The sequence below is a fragment of the Zea mays genome, chromosome 3, assembly GCF_902167145.1.
Source record: "Zea mays cultivar B73 chromosome 3, Zm-B73-REFERENCE-NAM-5.0, whole genome shotgun sequence".
NCBI lineage: Eukaryota > Viridiplantae > Streptophyta > Magnoliopsida > Poales > Poaceae > Zea > Zea mays.
This window is the reverse complement of record NC_050098.1, coordinates 206,473,725-206,487,570: the sequence shown is the minus strand read 5'-3', so window position 1 is coordinate 206,487,570 and position 13,846 is coordinate 206,473,725. Positions and strand designations below refer to the sequence as shown.

Sequence of the window (13,846 nt, the reverse complement as noted above, 5' to 3'; positions counted from 1 at the left end):
GTATAAATCGACCTAAGGCTTTTAATTCGTATTTTCCCGTTCACCTAGCAGAAATAGATTAACCCTAGGATACTTTTTTTCTTTTTTGTTATTTCCTCGATGTGTATTTTACATACCACAGTAATTTGCTATAGAGAATTTCTATTAATTAAAGGTATTATTGTTGGAATAAATTGTTATTTAATTTGATACACTGTGATCGCTAACATTGATGAATTAAGAGAAACGGAAAGAGAGGGATTCAAACCCTCGGTAAACAAAAGTCTACATAGCAGTTCCAATGCTACGCCTTGAACCGCTCGGCCATCTCTCCTACATAATCTTATTATGGAAAATAAACTGAGTGAATAGCGAGTTTTTGTATTCCTGCAGTACAGGTACAACCACAACGGCTCGGGAATTCCATGGCTCTATTGGATTGGATGGAAAAATTACCCTGACGTTTCCCTACCGCCCGTTGCGTCATCCCTCCACTGGCTCCCACGTACACCTTCTCGACCGCGCGCCGCCACTCCACTACCATATCCCGGAGATTGCCCCCTCCCCGAGACTGCCCCCCTCCACCTCACGTGCCTCGCAGACGGGCGACCTCGCATCGCGGGCTCGGTGCTCGACCGTGGCCCGAGTTTCGCTTCGACATCATCCCGAACAGCTTGAGAACGCCATCCTCCATCTCATCACAGTATAATACACATTTATTCATAAGTTATCGTGGTATTATATGATTCTGTTGCAACGCACGGGCACTGACCTAGTTAGAACAGAAGTACTGTGTACAGGCACTTCATATTGCACCCATAGACAACCCACTGGTTGCCCCATTTAGGGCTGGACAAAAAAACCCGTAACCTGAAACCCGAATCCGAAATACCCAAAATTTGAATTTTGTTTGGGAATTTCTGGTAGCAACTTGCAAAACCCGAATTTATTTCGGGTAATTCGGGTATCACAATCGGGTACCGGAAATACCCGAATTATCCGAACTTTCATGTGTCATGTACTCATATCATGCTTAATTATTAATTTGTGCATCTATAATTATGTGTAAGTGTGTATAACTTGTGATTGTAGATTGTTTGTGTTTTATATGTCCATGTATATCATTATTCAAACTATATTTTTATACTAATTTAATAAGGTGTATGTGTTTTTACGAAGCCGACATAATAGTTCGGATAGTTCGGGAATACCCGAACCCGAACCCGAAATTCCGGGTACCCGATTTTTCGGTTATTGCAAAACTCGTTGTAATTTCGGGTATCAATTCTCAAAACCCGAAATTTTAAAAACCTAAAATACCCGACTCGAAATTTTCGGGTAACCCGAACGTCCACCCTTAGCGGCCCCCATGCGGCTATAGCACTAGCAGCTGCCAGCAGGGTCAGAACGCAGTCAGTCTTGACGACGCTGGTTACTGCAGTTTCAGATAAACCTGTTGCGAAATCGTTTGCCCGGCAACCCGCACATGCGCGGCCGTGCATCAGTCCTGCACGTCATTGTAATTACGACTACGACATTAGCAGCCGCTCAAATTTTCCAGATCGGAAACGGACGACAATCTACACAGGCGAACTGGACAGAAACAGAATATACGTCGATTCTGGACTCTTGCGTGGCACGAGTCTCCCGAGCCAGTAGCTTTCTGCTTTCTACTACATATATGCTGTGGCGTGTCAGCGTTTCAACGCACAAAAAAAAAGTGCCGTGTTGGCATGCGCCACGCCCCAAGGACGTGGGTCATGCACGTGTAACGCCGAACGGTTTGGACAACTGGACAAATCAGGTAAGTGCAGTAGTGGAGAGATGGTACGGCTACGAAGCAGTCCGAGATTATATCATCTTTTTTTTTTTGAATTAAGTGGCAAAAGCTTTGCCACCACAGTATATTAGAAGAGGCAAAACATGTACAAGATCATCTGGCAAGGACCAGAAAGCAAACAGGATAGGAAAAATAAAAACCTGCAAAAGCAAATCATCAGCTACTCCCTCCGGTTTCCTATTAGTTATCGTTTTGGATAAGGTTCGAGTCAAACTTATAAAATTTTGACTACAAATAACTATTTTGTTATTTAGTTTTGGAACCTAATATTTATATGCACCAATTTGTCATAAAAAGTACTTTTATAAAAGTATAAATGTATTAAGAGTTCATTTGTATTTTAACAAAAAACATTGGTCAAAGTTATATTTTGGAGACCGTGTCGTTGTCCTAAACGACAACTAATAGGAAACCGGAGGGAGTATCTACAGAAAATAAAAATAAAAAAACAAAGAGAACAACTGCGTGCGTAGAGATGGGAACCCGAGAATATAACATTTCTCTATATTAAAGCAGGGCCCGTCCGTGGCCATTGAATGTGTCCACGTGTCCTAGAATTTTTTTGCCGTCCGATGACCTACAGGATTCCAAATCCAGCCGTCCAAAGCCAAGTTTATTTCCTCCACTCTGCCTTCCGCGTGCTCTTTTCCTCTGTAGCCGCTACCAGAGACTTCCATACGGGAGACAAATAAATCAGAGAGAATGGGAGACGTCAGGGGTTCCTTCCGTCGTGTCGCCATCTTCTCCACACAGTTGACGTCGGACTTGCTCTCGGCGTCCCCACCCCCACGGCTTTCGCTGCCCTTGGCACTACGTCGGTGCCATCCGCCGCAGCGTTCTCCCTGCTTCGCCGCATAATCGTCGCCGCTGTCGACGGAGACCATCCGGGCCAACGCTTGCTGAAACCTCCACTGCTTCTCCGAATGCTTCGTCATCTCCTCGATGGTTCAGACAGGTACAAATGTATTTTCCCCTATCAGAGCTCCGTACATTCAAGTGTCCTCGCCGTTAGGGTTCGCAAGTACATGTGCCTTTTCTAAATGTCTTTTCCCCATCGGAGCTCCGTACATCCGAGTGTCCTCGCCGAATGCCTTATCTCTATCGGAGGTCTGTACAACTGCTCGCACTTGATAAATTTTCATCGCAAGTATCTGTCGCGTAGGAGCTTTCTTTGCTTCCATATTGTTAATGGCGGTGGGTCACAAATAAGTTAGCTATACCATCCTCAGGCTCTTGAACTTTAGTTATATTTCATCCGAGAGCATCTTTTGGTGTGTAGTGATACCGATTTTTTTCGTGTCGTGTATAGATCTATGCTTGCTACAGTTACTCTAAACAATACATGTGGTAACTACATTTCCTGTAAACAAGATGTTCATAGTACCTCAACATAGAATCATTCGTTGCTTACTTTTTCATTCATTTTAATTTGCCAGTAAATTCTAATCTTTGTTTTGGAAATACGGGCTTCATAAACTTCTACATATTTTCTCTATATTAAAGCAGGGTCCGTCCGTGGCCATTGAATGTGTCCACATGTCCTAGAATTTTTTTGCCGTCCGATGACCTACAGGATTCCAAATCCAGCCGTCCAAAGCCAAGTTTATTTCCTCCACTCTGCCTTCCGCATGCTCTTTTCCTCTGTAGCCGCTACCAGAGTCTTCCAGACGGGAGACAAATAAATCAGAGAGAATGGGAGACGTCAGGGGTTCCTTCCGTCGTGTCGCCATCTTCTCCACACAGTTGACGTCGGACTTGCTCTCGGCGTCCCCACCCCTACGGCTTTCGCTGCCCCTGGCACTACGTCGGTGCCATCCGCCGCAGCGTTCTCCCTGCTTCGCCGCATAATCGTCGCCGCTGTCGACGGAGACCATCCAGGCCAACGCTTGCTGAAACCTCCACTGCTTCTCCGAATGCTTCGTCATCTCCTCGATGGTTCAGACAGGTACAAATGTATTTTCCGCTATCAGAGCTCTGTACATTCAAGTGTCCTTGCCGTTAGGGTTCGCAAGTACATGTGCCTTTTCTAAATGTCTTTTCCCCATCGGAGCTCCGTACATCCGAGTGTCCTCGCCGGATGCCTTATCTCTATCGGAGGTCTGTACAACTGCTCGCACTTGATAAATTTTCATCGCAAGTATCTGTCGCGTAGGAGCTTTCTCTGCTTCCATATTGTTAATGGCGGTGGGTCACAAATAAGTTAGTTATACCATCCTCAGGCTCTTGAACTTTAGTTATATTTCATCCGAGAGCATCTTTTGGTGTGTAGTGATACCGATTTTTTTTCGTGTCGTGTTGTGTATAGATCTATGCTTGCTATAGTTACTCTAAACAATACATGTGGTAACTACATTTCCTGTAAACAAGATGTTCATAGTACCTCAACATAGAATCATTCGTTGCTTACTTTTTCATTCATTTTAATTTGCTAGTAAATTCTAATCTTTGTTTTGGAAATACGGGCTTCATAAACTTCTACATATTTTCTCAGGGAAAAAAAGGTTGCCTAATCAAGGTATATTTCATTACGCATTCCTTTTCCTAACAGTGTCCTCCAATTTAACTATTTCTCTCCAGTGGTGGTACTATTATGTATTTGTTCTTCGCAAAACTATTTATATGTGTGCTTCTTCTTTATATAACTATCTATTGTTTGGTACATTTACTTAAAACATTTTCACAAGTTTGCTACATTACCTCTAAACACGACGTTCATTTAGTATCTATAGTACCTTATTAGTTTAGCACATAAACGTCCGTGCATTGACTGTTTACTGTTTTCTTATTTTTTATTTGATAGCAAATACTAATCTTTGGTTTGGAAACACGGGCTTTGTCAGCTTCTACATATGTCCATAGGAAAAAAACTGATTGACCAAGGTACATCTCATTACACATTCCTTTTTGGCTTTTCATAACACTGTGCTCCAATCTTAGTATTTTTTCCTCCATTAGTGGTACTATTATATATTTATTGTTTGCATCAATATTCAATTATTATGATTCTCCGCTAATTTGTTATAATCTTAAAATTTGACAGCAAATCCTAATCTTTGGTTCGAAAAGACAGGCTTCATTAACTTCTACATATCTGCTTGGGGGAAAATGTTGCTCCAACAAGGTTCATTTTATCACACATTCCTTTCTGCCTTTCTAATGGTGTGCTCTGATTTTAGTATTTTTCTCCATTGTTGCTACTATTACGTTTCTCTTCTTTGCATGACTATTCATTTTTTAAAAAAATGGTTCATAAATTGCTACATTACCTCTAAACACGACGTTCATTTACTATCTATAGTACCTTATTAGTTTAGCACATAAACGTCCGTGCATTGACTGTTTACTGTTTTGTTATTTTTTATTTGATAGTAAATACTAATGTTTGGTTTGGAAACACGGGCTTTGTCAGCTTCTACATATGTCCACAGGAAAAAAACTAATTAACCAAGGTACATCTCATTACACATTCCTTTTTGGCTTTTCATAACAGTGTGCTCCAATCTTACTATTTTTTCCTCCATTAGTGGTACTATTATATAGTTATTGTTTGCATCAATATTCAATTATTATGATTCTCTGCTAATTTGTTATAATTTTAAAATTTGACAGCAAATCCTAATCTTTGGTTCGGAAAGACGGGCTTCATTAACTTCTACATATCTGCTTGGGGGAAAAATGCTGCTCCAACAAGGTTCATTTTATTACACATTCCTTTCTGCCTTTCTAATGGTGTGCTCTGATTTTAGTATTTTTCTCCATTGTTGCTACTATTACGTTTCTCTTCTTTGCAAGACTATTCATTTTTTAAAAAAAAATGGTTCATAAATTGCTACATTACCTCTAAACACGACGATCATTTAGTATCTATAGTACCTTATTAGTTTAGCACATAAACGTCAGTGCATTGACTGTTTACTATTTTGTTAATTTTTATTTGACAGTAAATACTAATCTTTGGTTTGGAAACACGGGCTTTGTCAGCTTCTACATATTTCCACAGGAAAAAAACTATTGACCAAGGTACATCTCATTACACATTCCTTTTTGAGTTTTCATAACGGTGTGCTCCAATCTTACTATTTTTTCCTCCATTAGTGGTACTATTATATAGTTATTGTTTGCATCAATATTCAATTATTATGATTCTCTGCTAATTTGTTATAATTTTAAAATTTGACAGCACATCCTAATCTTTGGTTCGGAAAGATGGGCTTCATTAACTTCTACATATATGCTTGGGGGGAAAATGCTGCTCCAACAAGGTTCATTTTATTACACATTCCTTTCTGCCTTTCTAATGGTGTGCTCTGATTTTTGTATTTTCCTCCATTGTTGCTACTATTACGTTTCTCTTCTTTGCATGATTATTCATTTTTTTAAATCTGACGACTAGCTCACCACCTCATGTAATGTATAATGTGCATAGTTATATTTTAGATGAAAAAACCGCTTTTAGTCTTATTTTTTATATTTTCCCATTTTTTGCTTTCTTTACTCTAATACATTACCATTGCTACACACAGGCCAAACCGGTGCTAACATATCTTAGCTCAGAGACCTCTGCTTCGAAAAAGGATGACTTCTTAGAACAAAAAGCGCCATAGGTAATTCTCTAACAAAAGCTTAGATGATACTATTAAAATGAATTTATCTAAATAAAACATTGATACATACATTCATCTTTACTTAATAGACGAAACAACCAGTTTAGTTGACTCTATTCCTAAAATTGCTACTGTTGAATCTCCTTCAAAAAGGTTTGCTTCTCCAACTCTAGCTAATGCCATTCAAAACAATCAAACATCTTTAAATTACCTAAGTACTAATAAAAAAGTAAAGTAGATAATACTAGAACAATAAAAGCATTTACAACACTCTACAACAATGCTTTTCCATGCGAATCCATAGTTACATTAATATAAACATAGAATTACCATACTTTTAAAAATTCATAAATTTTAATTTGTATGCGTCAGTTCATAAATCCATGAGTATGTTGCATACTCTGCATTCCAGATTATAAATCGTTCTTAGATGTGTTCGCTTTGCTTTATTGTTTAGAGAGATGTTTAATAGTGCCATCCTGGATATTCGCTAAAACATGTCTTATGTATCACATATGATGGCCTAATTGTTGACCTAAATAAATGGGTGCTAAATTTGTGATAGTGTAGCTCCAGTAAATTATGGTAAAACTTGGTAAGTTAATGGTTGATATGAATCACAGGTATAATTACCTTGCGATGTTTCTTGCTTATTTAATTATGGGTCAGGGTTGCATCTTATTATTAGTTTCATTGTGAATATGTGTAAAGAGAATGTCTAGCTCTTAATAATCAGTTATATGATTTCATCCAGAAATAAAAGAATATTTATCGGCTAATTTTTTGTTCATGGTTGATGTGGAGTTTTGATTATATACTTTCTAGAACTTTACCTTTGCTTCTACCTGTGCTCACCGTTGGAATACAGCAACACGAAGTAATAAAGCAGTACGAAACACATAAGAGACATACATCAGTTATTTATTATTTTTTGCAAACCAGATTTCCTTCTATTACATAACTATATATCTTATTGTCCCTCCTTACTAAACAACTATTATTTTTCTAATGCATTAATACTTCCAAAAACTGCTCCAATAAAAAATCACACTATCATGCTTACAATTTGTCAATAAGCACCAAAACACATTTTTTCTTACATACGAGTAAAGTAATATCTTATTTTGTACCATTTAGTCTTACAAAACTCAAATTCTCTATTGTAGAAGCAAGGAGCTTGGTTTAAGCTGTAATTTGGATGACCGCGATGCTACCAATACTCCATGATCACTCCATTCAATAAATATCATACCAGCAACTACAAAGTATCTTTTGCTACTATGTAGTCATGTGTCACCAAGATGTAAATATGTGACAACCATATTTTGTTACTATACTTTGATAAGCAACCTACTTAGATGTAACAATGTGAGAACACAATGTTTGTCCCATGAATATTATGCTACACTTATATGTTCTTTCCTATCCATTATCAATTCTTAGCTACTACACTTAAATTTAGATACATTTTTTTTTGTTCCTATCGATCGACAACATTTGCTAGGTAATTATTGAAGAAAATATACATGCTTATCGACTATTTATGTTCAACTAATTTCCTCTTAAAAGAGTATTTCTATAATATTATTTCTATTAATATTACGTTGCTTACGTGCGCGCGCTGGCGCGCGCAAGTGACTAGTCATCAATTAGTGGTTTATAACGTCACATAAGACAACTGGATTTTATTTTTCTGCTTGATGTGATGATTATTCTTCCACACATAGCCGAAGGTTTTCATTGCCTTGCATCCCCTGCTTCGAACAAGGTATGGCTAAACACCTATCCTCCTCCAGAGTTGTCTGTCCGCGCGAGGCTAGCCACTAGCTTACCGAACGATGATCAGTCGAAGATAACAACAATGGGGCTCCTAACGACATGGGCGCCGCCGTCGCTCCACGCGTACGAGCCGGCCACGACCTGCCCTCTCGCCACGCGTGCGCCGCTCCTCCCCCTGCTGGCCGCCTCCAACTTTATCCTGAACGCCCTCTTCTCGCCGGCCCGCGCGAAGCGGAGCCGTCTCGGCGAGACCGTCACGGACACGCCCGCGGGCTCGACGACGGCGACGGCATACCGCGCCGCGCCCGGGCCGACGTTGGTGACGGTCCGGCGCACGGTCACCGAGCCGTTGAGCCCGCGCACGGCCACCGACGGGTGGTTCAGCTGGTGCGGCGGCGGCGGGCGCGGCGGGCACGGCACCGAGCGGTCCAGCTGGGACCCGGACCCGGCGCTGCTGGCGGCGCACGCGAAGAGCAGGTAGTCATGGTACGACGTGTCGTACACGAGGCCAGGGTCAAGCGCGTGCCTGGGCCGGATGTGGCCCGAGCCGTAGTCCATGGGCCCCGCGACCGACCCGTCCCCGTTCATCAGTGGGCCGCCTTCCGCGTCGCTGGTCGTGGCTGGAAGCGCGAAAGGTCGGTCGGTTTATGGCTTCTCTGTTCGTGTCCGGAGACTTGAGAGAGATAGAGATATGCGCGGGAGATGGACGTTTACCCGTGGTCATGATGGCCGATCGGATCGCGGCGGAGCTCCAGTCGGGGTGCGCGGCCTTGACGAGCGCGGCGGCGGCGGAGGCGTGCGGGCACGACATGGACGTCCCCGACATGATGTTGTACTGCACCACGCGGTGGTCGCCGTCGAGTTTCGTCGGCGACGACGCCCCGCTCCACGCCGCCAGGATGTTCAGCCCCGGCGCCGTGATGTCCGGCTGCATCGAGGGCAAACGGCAAAAAAAAAAAAACAGCGCGTACTTATTACGCGCCAGTTTCTTGTATCATTCATTGTATGCGCTGCATCTGCACACGTACGTACGTACGTACAGTACCTTGAGAATGCTGGGCTCCAGGACGTTGGGGCCACGCGACGAGAACTGCGCCATCACCGGCGACGGCCGGACGTCCACCACGGTCCTGGAGGGGTCCAGCACGGCGGTCGGGCTGGAGCTGGAGTTGATGTAGCGGAGGATGGTGTCGGCGTCGGCTGCGGCGACCGCGGTGCCCGGGAGGACGTGCGCGTCGACGGGGACTTCGGAGCCGGAGGCCGCTGGGTTGCCGAGCAGAATGGCCGCGCCGCCCGCGCGCTTCACCTCCAGGCCCTTCCCCACCCGCAGCCCAGCGCCCCGCAAGCACACGACGATCTTGCCTCGCACCTTGTCGCTGGCCAGGGAGTTGGGCAGGCATTGGCTGCGTCGATCGTGGACGGTGGAACCAGGGCTACCACCACTTAGCACTATTCAACCATCGATCGACCATCGTTATAAGAGAGGAAGGATTGTTTGCTTACTTGGAAACATTAGCGGGAGTCCCAGGAACAACTGCGTCTGCCGCATAAACCAAAGGATAGGGCTTGTCGCCGGGGAGCTGGTACGGTGTCACGGTTTGACCCTGCAGAGTCCATCGACAGAATGTAAAACATAACTACATGTCTGTGCACGTACATTTTAGTGCTTTTGCAAGTTGTTCAATTCGTCCGGCGCTTGCGCTTAATTACCATGACCGTCACACCGTTGCCCAGCCTGACCGGCGCGTGGAAGGCGCGGTCGATGCTGCTGGCGGCAACCGTGAGCATCCAGGGCGCGAGGTTGGACACGGTGGCGGGCCTGGGCCCGGAGTTGCCGCCGCTGCACGAGACGACCACGCCGCGCGCGGCGGCGTGCAGCGCCCCCAGCGCGATGCCGTCGTCCGCGAACCGCGGCGGGGCGCCCGAGGAGCCGATGGAGACGCTGAGGACGTCGACGCCGTCGCCGACCGCGTCGTCCATGGCGGCCAGCATGTCGGCCTCGAAGCACGTGTTCTCGACGTTGGGGTCGGGGCCCGGGATGGGCCAGCACGCCTTGTAGACGGCCAGGCGGGCCAGGGGCGCCCCGCCCGAGGCCGACCCGCGCGCGAACCCGCCCAGCGCGGACGCGCCGGCCACGGCGCGGCCCGCGGCCGTGGACGCCGTGTGCGTGCCGTGCCCGTCGTGGTCCCGCGGCGAGCGGTAGGCGTACGTCGCGTTGAGGCCGCCGTTGTAGTGCGCCTCGTAGGCCTTGAGGTAGTATCGCGCGCCTATGATCTTCCTGCGCGTTGCTCCGAATTGACTCCGGTCAAAGTTTGCCAGATGGATGTGGAGGAGCGGAGAGCGAGAGTGAGACCGTGGGTTGACTCTCGGGTCGAGCACCGGTGATAGTGATACTGACTGCCACGATCATTTGGATCAAGGAAACCGTCACGGGTTCGCCGTACGGGGGTACCAACCAACTCGATTTGCAGACAGGAGCGACAGAGGAGATCACGTGAAGAGAGAGGGGAAAAAAACAAATCATTGGCAGCCGTGTTTGTCCGTCTCCGTGCAGGCATGGTGCAAGGCTGCAAGCAATGGCTACATTGCAAGACTGGTTTGTTTGGACGTCTGCAGTCTACAGCCATGGTCCCATAAGCCAAGCTAGCGATCGAGGAGAATCTTTTCTAGATATGGACACTTGGGGGTGGCTGTCGGCCGATAGATAGTTCGGTTATATACGTTATCAGTATCAACTATCAATAACTAATGGAGTGGGGGAGTGGCCGGTAAAAGATGTCAGGTAGACGTCAGGAGAAATAAAATGAGGAGGTGTCAGCACTCGATCAGCAAGCACTCATCCATCCCTCGTGTGTGTAGAGAGAGAGAGAGAGATAGATAGATAGATAGATAGATAGATAGAGAGAGAGAGAGACTGCAAACCTGTTGCAGGACGAGGAGGGGAAGGAATCCCCGCCTTGGCACGTCCCTTTCCAGCGCGCCGGCACCGGGCCGAGCCCTTGGTCGCTGAAGCTCCTCGACTCCGGCCAAATCCCTACCAGAGCAAACAAGCAAGCAAGAGGGACAAGCGTCTCATATATATACACTCTGGTGCTGGTGCATGCCTAGCTCGCTGCTCCTTTTCTTCTTCTTCTTCTTTATCTCACATGTGCGATGACGTACGTGGCATGCAGATGAACAAAACAAGAAACGACGAACACGGTGCAAGAAGCGCGCGGTCTCTCACCGGAGTCGAGGATGCCGACGATGATGTCCTCGCTGGCCTTGTCGAGGGACGACGGCAGCAGCCACTGATCCCCACCGTCGTCGGGGGGGCGACGGTCGAGCCCCTCCTCGAAGCCCAGAAACCGCCAAGACCTCGTGGTGTGCGGCGCCCACCTCCCCTCGCTCTGGAACGCGGACACCACCTCGCTCCTCTCTGCAGGTTGGGTTGGGTCAGTGAAGGGCCAGCCCAACAGAACACAAGCTTACAAACCAACAACTGTACTGGACAGGAAAATATTATCCGGAAAAAAACATGTACTATAATTATAATAATGCGACGCAAAATCTTCTCCACACTGTTTTTTTTTTATGTACATGCATGTACCTGACAGTTTCGTGGCCTCTTCCTGGGAGAGGATGGCCGCGAAGCCGTTGAGGGTGTGCTTGTAGCTGTACAGCAGCGACGCCCGTGCCTCTTCCTCACTGTCAGTCGAACCATGCATTTCATAGAGCACGCGCGTGGGTGAGTGAGATTGGTTGTGGGCTTAGATAGAGTATAGCAAGACCCATGCATGTTATCGCCAGCCATGCGGCCGCTGCTGGCTGCCTGCACGGTAGTAGCTACGTACCTGCCCTTGACGGAGAGCAGCAGCGTGCGATGGTCCTCAAGGACCGCTTCCTCCGCCTTCGCGCCGCCGTGCTTGCCCAGGTACACTATGTAGACCTGTTTACAATGGCAACAAAACCTTTATTCTCATCTCCTCCATGGCTCTTCTCCGCTTGCTGCGCTGGACAGACGGCACACTACTGGAGTCCGGCCGGCTTTGCCAGCGTAATCATCGAGCGAGAAATCTGGAGGAAATTGACAGGGACGGTGTGCACCGAGTGAAGATGGCCGACCTTGTCTTGCTTTGTGGAGGCGGAGGCTGAGGCTTTGCAAAAGGAAGAAGAGAAGGCGAGGAAGAGGAGGAGGCTCGGCAAAGCCCACGTTGCTCTCATCTTCTCCCTCTGAATACGCCGCGTCATGCCGGCCGATGCGTAAATCGGCGGCTCGGGAGCTTGTCTATTTATATAGAGACAATCAGAGGTGCGGCCATGGATAGGAGGAGAGCAGAGAGGCGCAGTCTGAATGTCTGCCAATGACTCATACATTATTCTTAGTTATACATTGTTTTCGTAATTTCGGTTAATGTAGTCATTTATTATTTACTATATAGTTATTAGTTAATAAGTAGTTACTGTTTATTTATTACTTAGTAAGTTTTTAGGCTTAAATACCTAGCTATTATTGAGTTAGTAATCCATTTTTGCAATAGATGGACACCCTAGTGATACTATGCCATGGAGAAAGCGTGGAGATAGATGCTGTCGGAGAGTAAATCTCCGACCGGGTGGCGGAGTGCACCCGCCCTAAATCCTAAGATGAGGAGGGGCCTAGGCGTTTTGCTTGTTAGTTGGGAAAACCGGAAAAACACAAGAACACACAAGGATTTAGAGTTGTTTGGGCCGCCGGAGCGTAACACCCTACTCCACTATATGATGTATTGCTCGTAAGCTTGTATGAGTTTGTCAGCCTAAGATTCGGTCTAAAGATTGAGCTTGTGTGTAACGTCGCATGCCTCCCCTTTTATAGCTGAAAGGGGGCATGCACAAAGGTACTGGGCCCCAACATGTGAGCCCAGGGACATAAAGAATATAGCGTTTGGAGCTGCAAATGTTGCTGTTGGGGCAATCTTCTTGTGCCCTGACGCCCGAGATCTGCGTATCCTCGACGTGCAGGGGAAGCTTCTTGTAGAAGGGATGATGAGTACAGTGCACCGCTTGGCACGGGCGCACTGTTCGCCAACAGACTGGTCAGGCGTGCCATCTACTGGACGACCCTGATGCCATCTGCCAATGGATTGGACAGGGCACATTAAATGCTGAGAGGGCACGTCGCCTGCTAGCGTGGTGGCAGGCGACGCGTCCTCTCCGCAATAAATGTAGAGGCTGAATGGTTTGTTTGGGCCTTACGTCAGGCTCGGCCCGTTGGCTTATGTCACGGGTCACAAGCCACGCGGCAACAGCGGGTCTCCGCCTGAGCGGGAAGCGTAGGACAAGGCCTGGACACGTGCCGGCACCGGACCCCTACTCATGTCGGCGTCCTCCTCGTCCCGGGACCTTGCCAAGGCCCGGACCTTACTCGGAGGGACCTGGGACTTACCCGAGGGACCCGACAAGCCCTCTTGGGAGCTCTAGACTCGTACGTACAGGGGTCCGGTGTCCCTCTATGGAGGTCCGGACCCATCGATGCACCCTGGGAAGTATTATAATGCAGGCGGGAACCCTGGGTCGGGACCTAGCCCCACGACAAGTACCATACCAAGGAGGGCTCCGCAACTCTCCCCCAGCTGGGAAGGACCCTTCGAAGTAACGGGAGTGCACCGACCCAGGGGCAACC

At 46.8% G+C, this 13,846-nt stretch overlaps 1 protein-coding gene, 1 long non-coding RNA gene and 1 other non-coding gene across 8 annotated transcripts; 1 reads left to right on the top strand and 2 right to left on the bottom strand.

Moving 5' to 3' along the window:
- Positions 1-226: 226 nt before the first annotated feature.
- TRNAS-GGA (transfer RNA serine (anticodon GGA)) lies at positions 227-313 on the bottom strand. The gene has a single exon. It is a non-coding gene; the product is annotated as a tRNA-Ser (tRNA).
- A 7,763-nt stretch (positions 314-8,076) lies between these two features.
- On the bottom strand, positions 8,077-12,530 carry LOC103651244 (subtilisin-like protease SBT5.6). 6 transcript variants are annotated; one of them, XM_020550485.3, is made up of 10 exons: positions 12,307-12,530; positions 12,036-12,130; positions 11,792-11,889; positions 11,429-11,620; positions 11,125-11,236; positions 9,913-10,480; positions 9,706-9,806; positions 9,248-9,635; positions 8,917-9,172; positions 8,077-8,822 (listed from the first exon to the last, which is right to left on the bottom strand). In XM_020550485.3, exons 1-10 carry the CDS (start codon positions 12,430-12,432, stop codon positions 8,266-8,268), a joined length of 2,493 nt encoding a protein of 830 aa, XP_020406074.2. In that variant the 5' UTR covers positions 12,433-12,530; the 3' UTR covers positions 8,077-8,265. The 6 variants fall into 6 exon arrangements, with proteins under 6 accessions (XP_020406074.2, XP_035822311.1, XP_020406073.2 ...); XM_035966418.1 differs by having other exon boundaries at positions 8,917-9,130; positions 9,248-9,605; positions 12,307-12,507; XM_020550484.3 differs by having other exon boundaries at positions 12,289-12,458.
- LOC118476745 (uncharacterized) lies at positions 11,783-12,586 on the top strand. Its single transcript, XR_004857353.1, has 2 exons — positions 11,783-12,115; positions 12,203-12,586. It is a non-coding gene; the product is annotated as an uncharacterized lncRNA (long non-coding RNA).
- Positions 12,587-13,846: the final 1,260 nt, after the last annotated feature.

Bases quoted from the DNA above. Each gene is read 5' to 3' on its own strand.
- LOC103651244 (XM_020550484.3), bottom strand. From the start codon at position 12,432: ATGACGCGGCGTATTCAGAGGGAGAAGATGAGAGCAACGTGGGCTTTG. The intron at 11,621-11,791 runs GTACATGCATGT...CCCAACCTGCAG, and splicing joins AGAGGCCACGAAACTGTCAG to AGAGGAGCGAGGTGGTGTCC. The intron at 11,237-11,428 runs GTGAGAGACCGC...TTGCTCTGGTAG, and splicing joins CGTCGGCATCCTCGACTCCG to GGATTTGGCCGGAGTCGAGG.